We start from the raw sequence: 17,088 nt of genomic DNA on the forward strand, positions 1-17,088 counted from the left end.
TCACGTGACTAATTTAAACTCGTGCCTCTGTCTGGAATAAGTCTTGAACTTCCATGTTATAAGCCTGTACTACATCCTACCATCGCAAGTCAATCTCATTATCTTCCAATATCAACAAACAGTCCCTTCATGAGGACCAAATTGTATGTTCGCATTCTTCAATCAGAACTATTTTAATTTCTAACGTGACAGCATCTGCAAACCTTTTGCTATCCAAAATTCCAAATCCATCGACGGTGAAAGAAGAAGGGCATAATTTGGATGGAACGGAGTGGTCGTCGTGTCCTTCCTTACCTCATTTAACTCTGGCGCAGGCAAACATGGAAGTGAAGATTCTGGAGATAGATCCACAATATGTGGCAGGCAGCAGGCTCCCGATAACTTCAAAGGAGACGTGGTGAGCATTTTGTCCACCCGTACTGCAACGCAAAGATACTTCACCTGTGATTAAAAAGTGAGGCGGGAGCAAAAGATGATGAAGGGGATCGAAAGCGAGGGTGGGAAGTGTGATGCGAAAGGAGGCCTCAGGTAGGTTTGTTCTAGGATTGCCGACGCCTTTTTAGTTGAAGCAGCTCAAACAGATTCTCGCCAGTCTCGTCTTGTGCAATCTCTCCATGGCACCAAAGTATTCGTGATAAAGATGGAGGGCTACTCCCTGATAATACAGCTTGACATAATATTGGTGTGCTCGTACTTGGATCAATGTTAACTTTTCAGCCAAATACTATACAAAATCTGAAGGAAATATGATGCAGTGATGAAAGTCATGTAGTTTGGAAGACCTGCAAGATAATGGATACGAAAAAAGTTCATGCTGAGTACTACTATGGGGTGGCTGCACGTGCGTCAATGAGCATTTGCATACAAAAGAACTGTAACTTACCGATCAAGCTGTCTCTTGGAAGTCCTCGCTCGTCAAATATCGAGCATTCAATAGCTTTCCGATGTGCGTAGGCAAGTACCCCATTCCCTTGCGGCGGATACCAAAAAGTGCTTTCAACATGGGGACAGGCGATTGTTGGAAGGTGTTGAGGGAATCCTCAGCACGAGGCCGATGCTCCAGTTTGATAAATCCATCACTTTGAATCTCAGTGACACCCTGATATTTGAGATCTCCAGTGTAAAGCCCCAAGAGGCGACACAATTTCAGGTATGCGCGCTGTTGAGGAAAGTATAGTTGTCCAGCAAAGACGTTGAGCTGACGGATAAGGGTGTCATCTGGATTCCATCGCGCGGGATTTGATGGGGTGATGTAAAGGCGCAAGTCGTCGCATGACTTCATCATCTTGGTGACGCGAGGTGTATAGATGTGCAAACGAACTTGCTTACTTGCTCGAATGTCAGGTAATAAAACGTTAGCCTCGAAGGGGCTGACAATGACTAGCACCTGCGCGCGGGATGCTGTACTTGAAAGAATCCAGTTGACTGGGCGTGTGTAGTTGTCCGTTTTTTCTTCCGTCAGAACGGTTGTGGTAAAATCCCTCGAGGCAAACACGTCCCGTGACCACGGCTGGCGCCCTGAGAAAGCAGCAGAAGTTGTAGCGAGGGTGTCGAAAACAGCAGTGAACACATGCGATCCATCCGGAATGGAGCCTGTTCGGATGAAGGACCTGACATCCTCGTCAATGCTATGGGTAGCAGCCGACACTGGTGGTGGTCTCTCCACCTCGCTCTCGCGCTCAATCTCATGTAACACTTCTCTCTCTTGCTCTTCGTCTAGGCGGTTGTCAGGCGAAATGCCTAATCCGAGGCTCCTGCATCTCTCCAGAAGATCTTCGTCTTGTGACGCCTGTGAAGATGCGTCCGTAAGAGCTGGAGCGTATAGCTCTTCCAATTGCTTGGCCTCTGGCTGTAGCCACGAACGGGTGAGTTTGGCGGGTTCAATATCGCCGGATAAGAACGATGACCATGCACTGTGGCGAGATTGGAAATCTACTCCATGCTGAAGCCATTGTGAAGCGCGATGTTCGATGTCCGAGCACGTTTCAGTCATCGCCCACACGAGGATATCCGACACATGAATATCTCCATTACTCTTGTTATTCACAGCTCGTATGCTGCGATCTATGTCTGGAGGTGCGAAGAACATGACTGAGTGACCGTCACGGTAGCCAAGCTTTCTCATACGCATGCAACCTGGTAATATGTTATTGAACGTCATAATGAACGGATACATTGGGTCCTCACCTTGGACAAGGCGATCCTTGGTGACCTTTGGCCCTAATGTAACAGCTGCGCGAAATCCGCTAGGCAACTTCACGTCTGTTCCTCTGGTGTGTTCATCGTCCAGATACAATACACACTGATCCACTTGCTGAGCAAAGGAAGATGCGGAGAATAGTTCTACAACATGATCCCGAGTGCGCACCACAAGCTCATCGTGCCTGTTGAAATAGATTGCCGCTTGGGCATCTTGATTGATCTCCAGCCACAACTTCGCCACCTCGTCATTCTGCAGGTCAAGTACTTGCGCACCCACGTCGAGCAAGACACGGATTTCAGGCGACTTCTTCGTGATGATATTAAGAAGCTCTCTAGCGCTTCCACCAGAAGCAAGCCGATCATAATGATCATTCTCTTGCTGCAAAAGGTGACTCAGGACTCTAGCGTTCGTACCGCGCTGGTGGTCTAGTGAATGCTGCGCTATGGTGGTGGGTAGCAAGTAGCGAAGGTCGTTTGTTCCACTGAAGCCTGTGGTAGGCAACCCGGAAAACTTTCGCTCTGCGAGATCCCAGGCAGAGCAAGATAACTTGTGTGGAAACTCCTTGGCTTCCTTTGGAAAGACGAACTGAGCCAAGAAGAAGTCTACGACGGCCTTTTTTCGCTCGAAGAGAGGTACCAAACAACTGGTAAACTGTTCAGTGGACTCCACATTGATTCCATTGAGGGTTTTCAGGTTGTCTGGAAGCAAATCTGAAGGTAACCCCTTTGTCCACGTCTCATATTCCAATGCGGGATTGTCTTGCTTGAGTAGCTGGCGGAAGCAGAGGGCGACCTGTTTCTCAGTGAGGCCTTCGTAGTAGTATGAAAGACATGTGAGTGCGACTGCAATATCTGGATGTCCAAATTCTGCCCGAGATGAGGGAACATCCTTAGCACGGTAAGGCACGGCAAGCATTGTGCGCTGAGGATCCAGGCCGTAATCTACGCGCCATCGCCGGTCCTTCAGCGTGTATATCAGTATACCGTGTGCGAGAAGTCCTCGAATGAGCAGTAGTCCATTCCACAGATTGGACCCAGCGCAGTAGTTCCGGACATTGTGAAGAAGCTGTGGGCCAATAGTCGAGAGGGTAAAATACTCACGGATGGAGTCTTTCATATGACGTGGCACATGTCCGAATGCGAAATTTGGAAGGTTACTGTCAAGAATGTCGTCACAAACCAGCTTGATCAATCTTTCGGCTGCGCAAGCGTCCAGGACTCTGAGGGGGAAGGTGCCGGTAACGCCTGGCTGGAACTCTACTCCAAGAGGAAATTCTTGGTGAAGGAGGCGAGCATGTTTTGCCACAAGGGTCATCACCTGTTGGGTTGTGGTCCATCGATCAGGATAACCTTCCAAGTGCTGTTGGTCGCCCATAGTGTAGACGAGTTGGAAGCGGACATGCAGTAGTTCATCACTCTCGTCCAGTATGTCACGAGCGTGCTTATCAAGCCACCGCTGAGTATTCAGCAGGGGCACGGCCAGCTCTGCTGAGGATTGCCCAACCGCATTTGTGGGCGGAAGCTGTTGCTCCACAGTCATCAACTTGAAAGAGAGGATATGGTCTGGTTGCGTGACAAGAATACCGCCAATGGCTTTGCACTCTTCAAATAGTGACTGGATGATGCTTGCATGATTGGAAGTAATGTGCAACGAACGCGAGAATGGCAGGTAGAAAATTCGCCTGTTGGTAAGGCCGCCGATCCGTTCCACGAGCAACCGGAACATCTGAACAACCAAAGGCTTTAGCACGACGACCCGTACCAGATTGCTGCGATCTGCTAGTGCAGCACAACAAACAGGTACGATTACGGAAGATTTTCCTTCCCCCATATGAAGCTGCAGGGCGGTATTGTTGCCTGAGCTTGGGGAAATCATCTCCATCGCAACGCTAGCTTGAATGGGACGGATAAGAAATCGATTATCTGCCTAGTACCGTTAGTGATCAATCATATCAATCGTTGTCAACCATCGAATACCTGAATTAGAAGCCAGTCCAAATATGTCTGTGTATCATCCACTACTAGGTGACCGTCGTTCATCAGCTCCTTCAGAAATTCTCCATTGTCCACACCAGCTGCTAGCTTTAACTTCAGAAGTCGTTGTGATTTTTGTAGTCGAAGAAGAATATGGACGAAACTGGTCAAAGGGGCTTTCCATGAGTCACAGAGAGGTGTTTTTGACGTAGAGGCGAGGAGACCGAGAAGAAATGTAATGGTAATGCGCGGCCATTGCCCAGAATTGAATAAACTCTCCTCCGCCAAACCCACGGGAGCTAGATGCTCTTCCAATCTGCGAAAAGCATTATTATAGAGCCTATTGCACCACACATGATGATATTGCAACATGTTGACTGTCCAGCGGGTTGGATCCGGTACAACGAGTGATTGTTCGTTCTCTAGATCGATTCTGCTGTCTTCTAGATCTTCGGCATAGCGGACACCGAACTGGTCCAATCGACGTCGTGAAAACCTGGAGATGACATCCTCTAATGGAGATGAATCGAGCCCGCTGCCAGAGGATCTGTTGCTTAGTAAAGCGTCACTCTGTTTGAGAGGGTCAGGTAGTAATTTGATGACTGGCGCAGGCTTTCTGAATAAGTCTTCAGTGGGAACGGCGGTGGTGACTGATATAACATCTGAATTGCTCGGGGTGAATGTGTACGATTGCTTGATGGAGGGCATGGAATTCAGCCCCACGTCAACAAGCACAGTCCGCACACGATTTAGATATACCTTCAGACACCGGTTGCGATAGCAGTTCGAGTATTGCTTTGCAAGGACGGCGCTAAGGGCAAGCTTGTTGTATCGGGAGTGGCTTAGACACTGCAGAGCATTTGCAGGGACGGAATCGCAAGGCCAAGAATCAAGAAGGATACTGACCGCCAACTTCTGTTCACGTAGACACTCAGATTGGAAGTGTTTTTGTCGCCGAATATTAAAGTCGTGGGATGACTCGCCGTTGTAACTAGACCACAACGCCTCGGGACTGTTGGGGAAGGTGGTATGGGAAGAGATATGGTAGCAGAGATCCTGTTCAAGGGGTTTGATCCCAAAAGAAAGGTCGTATATGTTATATGTGGGGGAGTGGATTGCACGGAACTCGGGAATAACCGCAAACGCGAGCATGGTTGTGGCAAATTTCATATTGTCCGGAGAGGAATAAGCCATGGCTGGTAACGTGAAAGCGAGTTGGAATGTGTGAGTCTCTCGGTCTGCGTCACAGCAAAGTTGGTAGACGGTCATCCATATCTCGGCCAAGTCAGGCTTCAACCACTCTCCGTCGTATCGAAGGGATAGTAAATTGTTTGTTCTCCCAGAAATTTCTTTCCATTGAACGAATATGTCATAGAGCGCTTGGCACGGCTCAAGCGTGATCCTCCAGTCGCGCACCATGCGTGCACAATCAAACGCATTTTGATCATTGGTTGAACACCAATAAACATCCCTGGAAGTATATTCACTGCTCGACGATTTTCTGGGATAGAAAGAATTGACTGAATCATGGGAGTAAAGGAAAGTGGACCGCTGAGAAGCGCGTTCCAGGAGGGACTCATCGCGTGCTGGAAATTTTGGACAAACTGGAACCGGTGTTTCGCTGAGCACCTGCAGCTTCCGTGCATATTGGACTATGTCCCTGGCAGCATGGTAGAATGCGCAACTTTGGACATAAGATGATAAGCCACTTTGCCAGTGGACGTTCTGTGACCTCCCGCTGGCAATGGACCATGTCCGATCAACGGTCAAGGAACCTATCCAAGCTAGAAGCTTGCATTCGAATGGGTCCAGCTTCATGAAGGAAAAACATGCAGCAGATTGCAGCAAATACATGGCTTCCTCCAAACCAGTGCGTCGAGTCAACGGATCTGGAACATGGGCACTGCACACGGCGTGCAAGTACACCTTGTAAAGTTTATTCGTGAGACCAACATTTCCCGTCAGGCGGCAGAGTTCCGTGTCAATGGTGTAACAGTGGTAGGGAAGGCGAGCATGATCAGGATCAATATGGATGGTGACCTGGATATGGTGACCGCTGGGCTCCACTACTACATCCCCTTGGGGAATGATGACACGGCGATCGCTGTAAGTTTGTCGATCTTTTGGGCGTAAAACGAGCTGGTTCACAAGTCCAAGCATTGTACCAGTGGATTGATTTTTATCGACAACCATGCCTCTCTGGTTCCGTGAATGCAATTCTCCATCCTTGTCTATAAAGAAAGAGAGTCCAAACCGAGGGAGATCGACCTTGACTACATCCATGCTGCAAGTGACAATGAGGTATTGGAAGTTTTCAAGTGGGCTCAGCGTGTGTGCTATCATGCTGAAAGTGTGACTCCGAATGTCAAACAGAATTGTTTGGCCCTGCGGCCCCTGCCGAGCGACTGACTGCCCATCCTCTGTGAATTCTAACACCCAGTTGTCGTCAGAAGGCTCCCACAGGCTCTCCATTGGACGAAATTCGATTACACGAGTGCGTAGGTTGAGCCAATGCACGTGATCTTTGACCAGTAGTACGGGGATGTCCAGCGTAAGTTTCCCCGGAGGTACCAGCTCAAGGAGGTCTTCATTCTCACATTGCGACTGAATGACAATGTCCCCGTTGCGCATCCCAAAAAATATCTGCAAAAGGACGCCTAAGCTTGGCTCTTGTCCTTCAAGTTGGACAATACCAACTCACTTTGAAGCGATGCACAACGGCCTTGGCAATAAATTCCATGCCGGAGATCTTTGTGGGAAAAACATCAAACACTTGCTACTCGGTAATATGAGACGTCTGGAAAACTAGCAAGGCAGAAAACTCACACGACCGAAGAGGGTGATGTAGCTAGGATGCCGCAAAAAGTAATCTGGCAGCCTGGCTAATGGCTTGCCGTCAACCAATAGGTTTGCCGTCAACATATCAAGATGAATGATTTGGCGGGATGAATCGTCAAGAGGCGCTGTTTCACATCTAAGCCACCGAGAGTTTGGAGATTCAAGTACTTCCCAGCGCGTGTGGCGCTGGTATGCAGGCCAAATATGCTCCATTGCCCTATCAAGACCTTCTTGGTCGTCTTCCACATATTGTCGGAAATAGGCCTCTAAGAAGTGTGACAGCCGGCGGTTGCGTTCAAGAAGTAACCTTGAAATTATCGGGAGAGTGCGAAGATCCAGTGGCACGTTATCCCTCACTGTAACAGAGCAGTACACCAGGATCTCCAAGTCCTGTGGTGATTCGAGGAGTGCTGCGATGTTGTCCGGGCCAACATCATAGGTGCTGAGACAAATTGCTGCCATGTCACAAACACGGGCTCGATGTTTGGAGATAGACGTTTTGTCTTCATCATCAGATTCGGATAGCTCTTGTACCCATTTGAAAGTTGTATTTCGGACAGCTCGCAGTAACTCGTGTAATTTATCGATGACCCTGGAATCTTTTGCTGATGAAAGAAGGCGGGATGCCAGCACGGAGATTGTCGACATTGTTGTGCCCTCCAGCCAATTTGCTTCCACGCTGACTTTCAAGCTTTGGAGCTCATCAATAAGGGCGTATCCGAACTCTGAGGTTTTCAGTTCGTTGTGCCATGCCCTAGACCCGTCGGCTGAAAGCTTTCCTACCTGCCAACTAGCCTGGAGCAGTAGCAAGTGGACCGCAGGATCGCGAAATGTGAGGGTGCGTGCTCGCAATTCACGAAGAATGTTGATCCATTGCAAAAGGCTGCCACTACGAAGGCCCCCAAAAGCGATGAATTCATGAAGCGTCAACTCAGCATGACATGAGGCCTGGTTGGCCAAGACCTCATTGGAGGTGTGCTGGGTACCCGACAGGTAATATTGCAGTCCATGATACGGACCGTTCGGCAGCACGTGGGTGCAAATGTTGGATATGTCAGTCTGTCGAAAAGAATTGGAGGCCCAAACACCACTAGTCGTATCGTAAAGAATGAAACGCAGCTGGTTAACATTGTTGACGAAGATGTCGCTTTCAGTACATGGAAGGGATTTGGGAGAGGTCCGGAGGGGCTCGTTCATGGAGGCTAGTGTGATACGTTGACCGGGATGCTCTGTGTAATAACCCGAGAGCGGCGCATAATGTGCGAGCAGAATGTACTGCCTCGCACTTTGAGTCTGTTGTGAAGTTGGGGTGCATATGTGGTAAAGAAAGTGGAAGGTGAAAGATCGCCACATCTTGAAAGCGACCGGGGAAGCAAGCTCGAATACCACTACCGCTGCATCGTAAACAGACTCAGGAAGCGGCCATTCATGGACTTCAACAGCAAGGTTATCCCTCTCACTTTGCTTCTTGCACCGACGGCAATTATGTTCATGTTGGACCAAACCTCCCGAGTACATGAAGTAGTCGCACGATAGGGCGTCAATTTCATCTGTGAGACGCTGGAATCTGTCGCTTTTGTTATGAAGGTCTGCGATTCGTTTTTTACGCTCTGCATCTGCATCATCTGTAATGCGCTGCTTGTATGACTGCAGCTCCTTGGATTGGTGATAGTAACGAACTGCGAACGTGTGCATTTCTGCACCATCTGAGAAGACCGAGAGCGCATTGGGGGTGTGACGCCTGGCAACATAGCATTGAAGAACTCTGAGTCGCTCTATGGCGGCAGCTTTTTGAAGGAGAAGGCGATTGAATGTGGCAACTGGAACCTCCGGAGAGTACTCCAGGAGGAGAGGGATTGACTTGACAACCAGTTTATCAAGTGCGACCCAGAGTTCGAACAGTGTGAGCAGCATGGTGGATATATTCTCAGGATTTCCGGAATAGCACTGTTGTGCTCTGGTGGAATAACCTTTAGCGCGCGCTTGAATGGCCATGCAAGCGGCATCGATGTCAGCAGCATCCATGTTCATGACATGGTTCACCCAGCCATCAATGTCCTGCTCAATGGCACATTCGAAATCCGAAAGTGTTACAAAGGGGTCGTCGGTATAAGCGCTCTCGAAGAAATTGGCGTCAGGACCAAGGAAGTCCTTAATAGTGCCTCGTGGGTGATGATGAGGCTGAAATTCTGGCGCAGGAAGTTGGTCATGGGTAGCATCCGGGGTAGCATGGGCAGCATGGAGGATAGAGATGATGTATTCCTTGCTTTCGGTCAAAGAGAGTCTGGTGTCTCTGATTTTATGTATCTCCGAGGCATCCCACTGAGAAGAAACCGACTGAGCCGCCTGAACATTCTTCCAGCGCAGCTCCAGTCGGTCTTTGATATCTTCCGTAGCTTTGTGCATCGCGATTGCTAAGAATTCGTCTTCGGCCTGAAGCTTGACCAAGCGACGACTAACTTTATTGGACATGGAGTAAAGTAGATCACTCGAGATATCCTCCTCAAGCGCTCTGGACACAAGGTCGGTCAGGAGAGAAGCCATGAAAGCCTTGTAACTGTTTCGTCCAAGGCTTGTGCGCTCGAGAGATGTCTGCAATACAACCCTTATGACAAGCCAGAGGGATGACCTTCGCCAAGGGAGCTTGGCGTTAGACTGTAACACATCATCGCCTATACGTTTTCGAATACGAGGGATGTTGGCCGGCTCGCCAAATGCGCAAAGGATATCAGTAAGAAGTCGGGTGATATAGTGAGGATTTGCAGTCTCTCCTTTGAGGACTGCAGGATCTAATCCGTCAGAACTCATGTGCGAAAGAAAGTTCACCAGCTCGGGGGGAAAGGTAGGGTTATCCACCACTAAGTTTGATATAGCGATCGCAGGTCCCGGATACGAACACAAGAGCTTCCCTTTTGCCTCCATGACAGCATATGCCGGTGGCGAAACTTCGAAGGATTCAAAGATGGTTTTCATGTCCAGCCTGCGAAGCACTACAGCAGCATTTTGCTCCCGAATCAGATATGCGAGAACATCTACAAAGAAATTTTGTAATGTGTCAATTTTTGCCAGCGCCAACACTACTATGTGTATACCTCCTGCTTCCATGGATTTTACTTGTGACTCGACAACTTCCCCGATCAGGGAAGAAGAAGTCGTGATGGTAAGACTCTCCAGCATCTTCAATAAAGGAGCCCACTGCTCCTTATCATGGTTGGGCAACGAACTCACAAAGTTGCGAGCCGACCCTAGCACGAGATCAAGGAGGGCGCGATCATTATCGACAGTATAATCGCTGTGCTGCGGTAATTTGATGGGACAACAGATGTGGGTGATGATATATTCCAAGACATCAGTCTGGGAGGATTCTGAGGCGACAGACATGTGAAGTAGCCTTGAGCTTGATTCGCGATATATGGTGCAAGTTTAGTAAGAACTCTGAAGTTGGACGGTCTGTGGTGGGGATTGAAAGCAGGAGGTAGATTATAAGAAGCACAAGGGAACGCAAACGGAATGCCTCGTGCCCTCGTGCATTGATCTGCGCTAAGCTTTTTTGGCTGATGTGGATGAGACATCTTAGGCTAGGCATATACAGTAAGTCACATCACAAAAATTGCTCATACATCAGTAAATTCACAAACTCCTTAGCGTCCTTTTTCGCCACTTGTCACGAAAATCTTCAACATGTTGCCGCTTATTATTCTTATGCACTTGTCATTTTTCTTTCACAAGCACTCACAAGTAAATGTGTGATTCACAAGTGCCCACAAGTGCAACAAGCGCCAAAAGCAAGGAAGACTAAAGTGTGTCGTAGATTACAAGTAGATAAAATTTTACTATGAATAACTACTCCTCGAACATTTGCGAATGGTCTCTGTACCAGACCTCGTATTCTCTGTCCATCCACGGAGGAGCATCATGTTCAGGGCGTTCCCCTGTGTATTGAATCGAGAGACATTGCCAAGTGACATTGCCAAGTTGTGTGGTGTCGATGACCTTGTGCAAATCCTTGTGATCCGCGAATGGAGGGTGGTCGTCGTGTTTCAACAGCTGCGCAGCCATTAAGTCAAGTAATAAGTCTGTAGCTTTGTTAGACATATGGCTTTGTTTGAAAACAAACTCTGCCGTTGCAAATTCAATATCGTTACGATACGGGCTCCAGTCGTGAGGAGACTTCGGTGGGACAGGAGTTGGTGGTGTGCCAGGGGGCAGAAACACGCCGTCAGCTGTGCATGGTCGTCCTAAGAGCGTGTCAGAATCAGAACACGTGAAAAGCGCAGATTGAAAGGTACTTACCATTGAGGAGCGAGTGATACGTACGATAGTAACGCTTGCTCGCATCAGTGAATTCTGAGTCTGGATCCTCATCGTCAGCCATTGGACCAGGTGGTGGTCGGGGAGGCGAGAAATCAGGAGGGGGTGGCGAGAAATCAGGAGGGGGTGGCGAGAAATCAGGGGGGGGTGGCAGGAAATCAGGAGGAGGCGACTGAGGTGGAGATGGAAGCTGTTGCGGTTGGGGAAGATCCAGAGCAGGTGCAACAGGATGGGACGCGTGCATGTGTTGAGTGCGGCCAGAGATGTTTAGAAACCAGCGCATACAACCTGGAGATAGGCATGGAAACTGAAGGGCACGGTGCGTAGGCCGGTTTCTGCGCATCATATGAGTAGTGTTGATGCAACGTATGGACCTAGTGAAGGTTTAAAACCAGCCGCTAATATTGAAGAAAAAATTACCCTTGCATGTTACAGGGATCTGTAACACCTACTAGAGCCCCAGCTCTCCCTACGCCTGCCCCCGCTCTACTAGATCCCCGCACAGTGGTGCGCCGCCCGTGCCTAGAAAGACAGTGGTCTGGACCGCTGTGACCCCGCCCCTGGCGCTATGACCCCGCCCCTGGCCTAGACGGCCTTGTACCTGATCCATGGAGGCTGTACGCCTCATGGACACCCTAGATCAGCACATGTATACCACATGTCGCCTCATGAAGATCCGGAGCGCGCCTGGCGCTTCCTGTACCTATGCGCAGCTGCCCTTGGCGCAGCATGCTTGATCAGAGGTTAAGCCTCATGTATCTTATCTGAACCTCATGTCTTACTATCATAGATTTACAATATACTATTGATTACAGACTGAGCTAGAATACTTGTAGTACTTCCCTATAAGTAGACACAGATTATCGTACTTAGACTTTACTTTAATCTACTAGGTTCATCCCCAGAACTTGCTCATCTAAGCCTACCAGCTTCCTTGTGTGAAACCGCACTTCTAAGTCGCCCCCATACGACTTAGCACGTATCTGCTAGCCCTACATCTCGACGAGCGCCGTCTTACCGAGATCGTCGGAGGAATCCTTGATGTTCCGTCAAGGCCAGACCACGCTCAGCTTCAGTAGACTCACTCGAGTCGTCGCTGAGAAGACCTATCCTAGTTTGCACACGCCGACCAACAGTCAGCGTAACATTGCAAAGGTGCCGTTGGAACGAAAATGTGCACTACCCCAGAAAGGGTTTGTTAAAATGGACAGTTATGTCATCGCACCACCGGAAAAGTTCTGGTGAACATTGATGACGGTCACCCCACCACAGGAAAGGTTCTGGTGAACATTCCCTAGGCTATTAGACGTCATTATATCACCGGAAAGGTTCTGGTAAACATTGATACTCACCGTACTTAAGGTATTTCAATCTGGGACATGTCATTTTGTTGAGCACATTGTGCCGAAAAGCGCTGGCGAATATTGATGCTCCGGATGTTGCAATCGACCCTCAATTCAATATGTTAAGAAATATTATTCAGAGTCAGCTTTGGCTACAAATATTAGAGTGACGAAACTCACCTTCAACTTGGTAACCCACTGCCTTCAATTTTCGTCAGCCTACAAAACCGTCTATCGATAGAATGTCTCAACCTGACGCAGTTACAACGCACATGGGGACTCGACCTAAGAATGCAACTCAGCATCCCGGGCGCATTTTAATCAATAGTCGTGGAAAGAAGCGTACCACTGCTGAGAAGGCCGCTGACGACCAATGTGAAAGGGAGGCAAAGGAGGCAAGTGAAAAAGCTGTACAAGAAAGTTATCAGCGTATTGCTACTTTGCAGGCACAGATGCAGGCTGACCAAGATGCTATGCGTGTTGACACACCTAAGCCTAAGCGTCCTCGTGCACGCCCGGTGGGAAAGGCTGCAAAGGACTTGAAGACCTCCGACTCGACTATGGATGATAGGCAGGCAGGAGCAAAAATCGTCGCCGATAAGCCTCTTGTCACCAAAGGCAGGGGTCGCGTGGGTGGAGCTAAAAGGTTAGCAGCTGATGCTAGCGTCGAAAATCCTGCAAGTGAGGATGAGGATGGGGAGCCGGTCCAAACCAAAAAGAAGAAGAAACTGGCGGTGAGAGAAGCAATTCAAGCAGTATTAAACGCTGGCATCGTTATCGACTCAACAAAGGCACGTGATGGAGAAGTTCAGAAGACGTCTGATGTGTGAGTTTGTTTATCTATCAGTAACTATGATGATGCTTCTTTTGGATTCCACACACGGTTGAAGCTGATGGGCCTGTCCTTGCCGTTGTACGTTTTGTTTTCAAATGTGATTTAAATCTGTCATTTATTTTTCTAGACCCTCCAGCGGCTGTCAGAGTGGCGCAATACCTTTAGCAATGTGGCTCTCGCCGTGCTCGCCAACTTCATGACCTCACAAGATGACCTCAAGACTGACGAGGACCGCAAAGATTTTGCATCAGCCTTACTCGACAAGTTCACCTTTTTATTTGGGGACATCGCGGAGGACGGAGAGGTCTCCAACCCGTTCCAGTCTGACCTTATTGTACAGGTTCTCGTGCAGCACAAGTGTGCCACGTCCAGCGCTGTCAACCTGCCGGGAACGAACGATACAGTGCCGTGGCACTCAAAGGGCGCTCTTAGTCTTGCCACGGCAGCAGCACGTGTTTTCTACCCTCTCATACAGCTGACTTAACTTACCCTGTATTTCAGATGGAACGCGCCATCAGGCTTTTCGTCAATGGACACATGCTCCTAGGAGACATCGACACCTCTGGCAATGGTCGAGGCAACAAGACCCCGCTCGACGTCAATCCGTCCACAGGCAACCAGAGCAGCGTCCCCTTGGCATTTTCAGAAGCCAATTGGGGTGTGCACACGAGGGCTTACATGGCGTCTATCACACGCTTGCCAGACTCGGTCCTTATCCGAAACTCTGAGCTTGCGCAGAGCCTCGCCACGAAGAGGCGTGGCGGCGCACGGATGGATGTGGACGAAGAATCTGGGGATGAGCGAGCGTTCATTTTCTAGAGGTAATGTCCTTCACTCTTGTAGTTTATTTTGCAACTGACTAGGAGCTTCGACGCTGCTAGTACCTTCAAGGTTATTCATGCTATGTTCCCTGGTCTTTTTTACATGCTGTCTCGTTGCCGCCTCCATTTCCTTTGTCGCGCTTGTTATGTCTCGTTGCCGCCTCCATTTGTCGCGCTTGTTATGTCTCATTGCCGCCTCCGTTTGCTTTGTCGCGCTCGTTATTAATCTACTTGCTAGTCCTTATTTTTCTCCTTGTTTAACCTTTTATCTACTTAATCCTCTTGTCCGGTTGAAATGCAATTCTTTTTCCTGGTAACAAGTGTGAACAAGTGTGAAAAAGTGTATATAGTGTGAACAAGCTAAAAATAAGTGCGACATAAGGGGATTGTAATGTAGCTCATTCTAAAAATAAGTGCAAAAAGTGTAGGACAAATGAAAAAAAGTGTGAAAATGCTCAAATCAAGAGGAAGAAATCTTCTTGGCAGCTTGTTGCTCCTTGTGACAAGGAGGTGTTCTGGTTCTTGTCCGCTCTTGGGTGAGAAAAATAAGAGCTTAAAAGGAAATTAAGCAATTCGTGAATTTACTGATGTACTAGACATAACAATACATAGATATATACGGTGTCAACACTGTCAACAATATCAGGGTTAGGGTCTAGTATGTCTGAGCAGACTTGGAACCTGAAATGTCCAATGGACAGAGCGTGTACGACATGTTTCAGGCAAATATATTATTATCTCAATTAGATTATTCAGACATTGTAAATCACACAGATATCCAGTTAAAGTCAGATATTGATTATCATCATGAGAGTACAATGTATTGTAAGGCGCTACAATGTAAGGAACCTGCTGCACTAGCAGGATATCACTGAATGAGAGAATACTGAGATAGCATTAAAAGCAAAATGAGAGCACAATACCACGAGTCCCAGTGCGAGAATAGGAACTTGAGCCCGTATTTTGATGGTAAGAGCCTCAGCCTGGTAGTGATGTTCCGGCCTGGCTTGGCCCAAAAGTCGTGGCTTGGCCCAAAAGTCGCGGCTTTGGCCTGGCTTCAGATGGCTCTGGCCTGAGCCGCGGCTCGAGTAAGGAATTTGCGATTCTGACAAAGTAAGCATGAGCAGGTCGCTGTGAAACCAGGATTCAACCACATGACTCACCTGCGCACGTCAGAACACAGTTTCGACCTGCGCGTATGTTTCATGAATGTCAGATTTCGATGATGAATTGAACACATTTGAGCCGTACCACTCAAACTTGCAGTGCACTCTTGACCTAAATGGCCTTTGTGTCTTGCTGCCAATACATCCTGAGCAGCTGAAGGATGTACTGTTGTAAGTGCCATCGTTAGAAGGAAGGAGGGACCAGCGATCACACCCCACCATAAATTTGAGGGACACACCCATTCGGTCGAGGAAGCTATACATCTGCCAGGCAGAGAACGGATAATGACTTGTTCATGAGACAGCTTGCTGCAGGTATGGAACTTGAAGAGTGGGAAACAAATAGGAGACGACTGGTGGGACGGAGAAATTAAAGTGTGGACCATAGTGTGGACCATAGCGTTGTCTCCGAATGGGAAGGTGGTCAGTGGGAGCGATGATGGTGGAGTCAGGTTGTGGGAGATCGATGGGGCGCACGAATGAAGTGAGGTCTGCGATAGTATCATGAAACATTTCAAAGTTTCAAACATGTTAAAATTAGACTTGTAACAAGTTAACAAACATACCTGATGTTACGCTGACCGTCGGTCGGCGTGTGCGAACTAGGATAGGTCTTCTCAGCGACGGCTCGAGTGAGCCTACTGAAGCTGAGCGTTGTTCTAGCCTTGACGGAACGTCAAGGATTCCTCCGGCGATCTCGGTAAGGCAGCGCTCGTCGAGATGCAGGGCTAGCGGATATGTGCTAAGTCATATGGGGGCGACTTAGAAGTGCGGTCTCACACAAGGAAGCTGGTAAGCTTAGATGAGCAAGTTCTGGGGATGAACCTAGTAGATTAAAGTAAAGTCTAAGTACAATAATCTGTGTCTACTTATAGGGAAGTACTACAAGTATTCTAGCTCAGTCTGTAATCAATAGTATATTGTAAATCTATGATAGCCAGACATGAGGTTCAGGTAAGATACATGAGGCTTAACCTCTGATCAAGCATGCTGCGCCAAGGGCAGCTGCGCATAGGTACAGGAAGCGCAAAGCGCGCTCCGGATCTTCATGAAGCGACATGCGGTATGCATGCGCTGATCTACGGTGACCATGAGGCGTACAGCCTCCATGGATCAGGTACAAGGCCATCTAGGCCAGGGGCGGGTCATAGCGCCAGGGGCGGAGTCACAGCGGTCCAGACCGCTGTCTTTCTAGGCGCAGGCGGCGCACCGCCGCGCGGGGAGTCTAGCAGAGCGGGGGCAGGTGTAGGCAGAGCTGGGGCTCCAGTAGGTGTTACAGATGCCTGTAACACCTGACAGTACGATCTGGACCTGCCATTGAATGGGTGAGGCACAGTGGGTGTGCAAGAAAGAGATGCGGGAGAAGGGAAGCAACATGTTCCGAAGAGGAAGTAGGAACAACGTTCGATGACGTTGACCAAAATAATGACGATGTGCGCCGTATGCGCATGCATCACAGCAAGGCTATTAAGGCTTGACAATGTCTGGATGTGGTTTTTGCAGCTCGAAAGACAAGAGGATGCACAACTGAGAGCGGGCCATGGCCATGATACCATCAGCGGTGGTGAAGTAATGCAAGAGACGAATCACATACCGCT

The 17,088-nt window shown here is 48.8% G+C and overlaps 3 protein-coding genes across 3 annotated transcripts; 1 reads left to right on the forward strand and 2 right to left on the reverse strand.

The window, feature by feature from the left end:
* Positions 1-718: 718 nt before the first annotated feature.
* F5147DRAFT_608982 (uncharacterized protein) lies at positions 719-10,585 on the reverse strand. Its single transcript, XM_041432398.1, has 8 exons — positions 10,107-10,585; positions 7,003-10,046; positions 6,878-6,952; positions 6,638-6,819; positions 4,180-6,499; positions 2,188-4,129; positions 884-2,136; positions 719-835 (listed from the first exon to the last, which is right to left on the reverse strand). Exons 1-7 carry the CDS (start codon positions 10,393-10,395, stop codon positions 887-889), a joined length of 9,102 nt encoding a protein of 3,033 aa, XP_041295427.1. The 5' UTR covers positions 10,396-10,585; the 3' UTR covers positions 719-835; positions 884-886.
* Positions 10,586-10,887: 302 nt separating this feature from the next.
* F5147DRAFT_545510 (uncharacterized protein) lies at positions 10,888-11,223 on the reverse strand (the record flags this gene model as incomplete). Its single annotated transcript, XM_041430320.1, has 1 exon — positions 10,888-11,223. A coding segment is annotated over one exon (336 nt), but the record flags the coding sequence as incomplete, so codon positions are not given.
* Positions 11,224-14,004: 2,781 nt separating this feature from the next.
* Positions 14,005-14,322, forward strand: F5147DRAFT_572304 (uncharacterized protein; the record flags this gene model as incomplete). The annotated part of the gene is made up of 1 exon (XM_041431078.1): positions 14,005-14,322. One exon carries the CDS (start codon positions 14,005-14,007, stop codon positions 14,320-14,322), a length of 318 nt encoding a protein of 105 aa, XP_041295429.1.
* Between the last annotated feature and the right edge of the window lie 2,766 nt (positions 14,323-17,088).

The sequence above is a fragment of the Suillus discolor genome (assembly GCF_016758755.1).
Source record: "Suillus discolor strain FC423 chromosome Unknown F5147scaffold_14, whole genome shotgun sequence".
NCBI classification, from domain to species: Eukaryota; Fungi; Basidiomycota; class Agaricomycetes; order Boletales; family Suillaceae; genus Suillus; species Suillus discolor.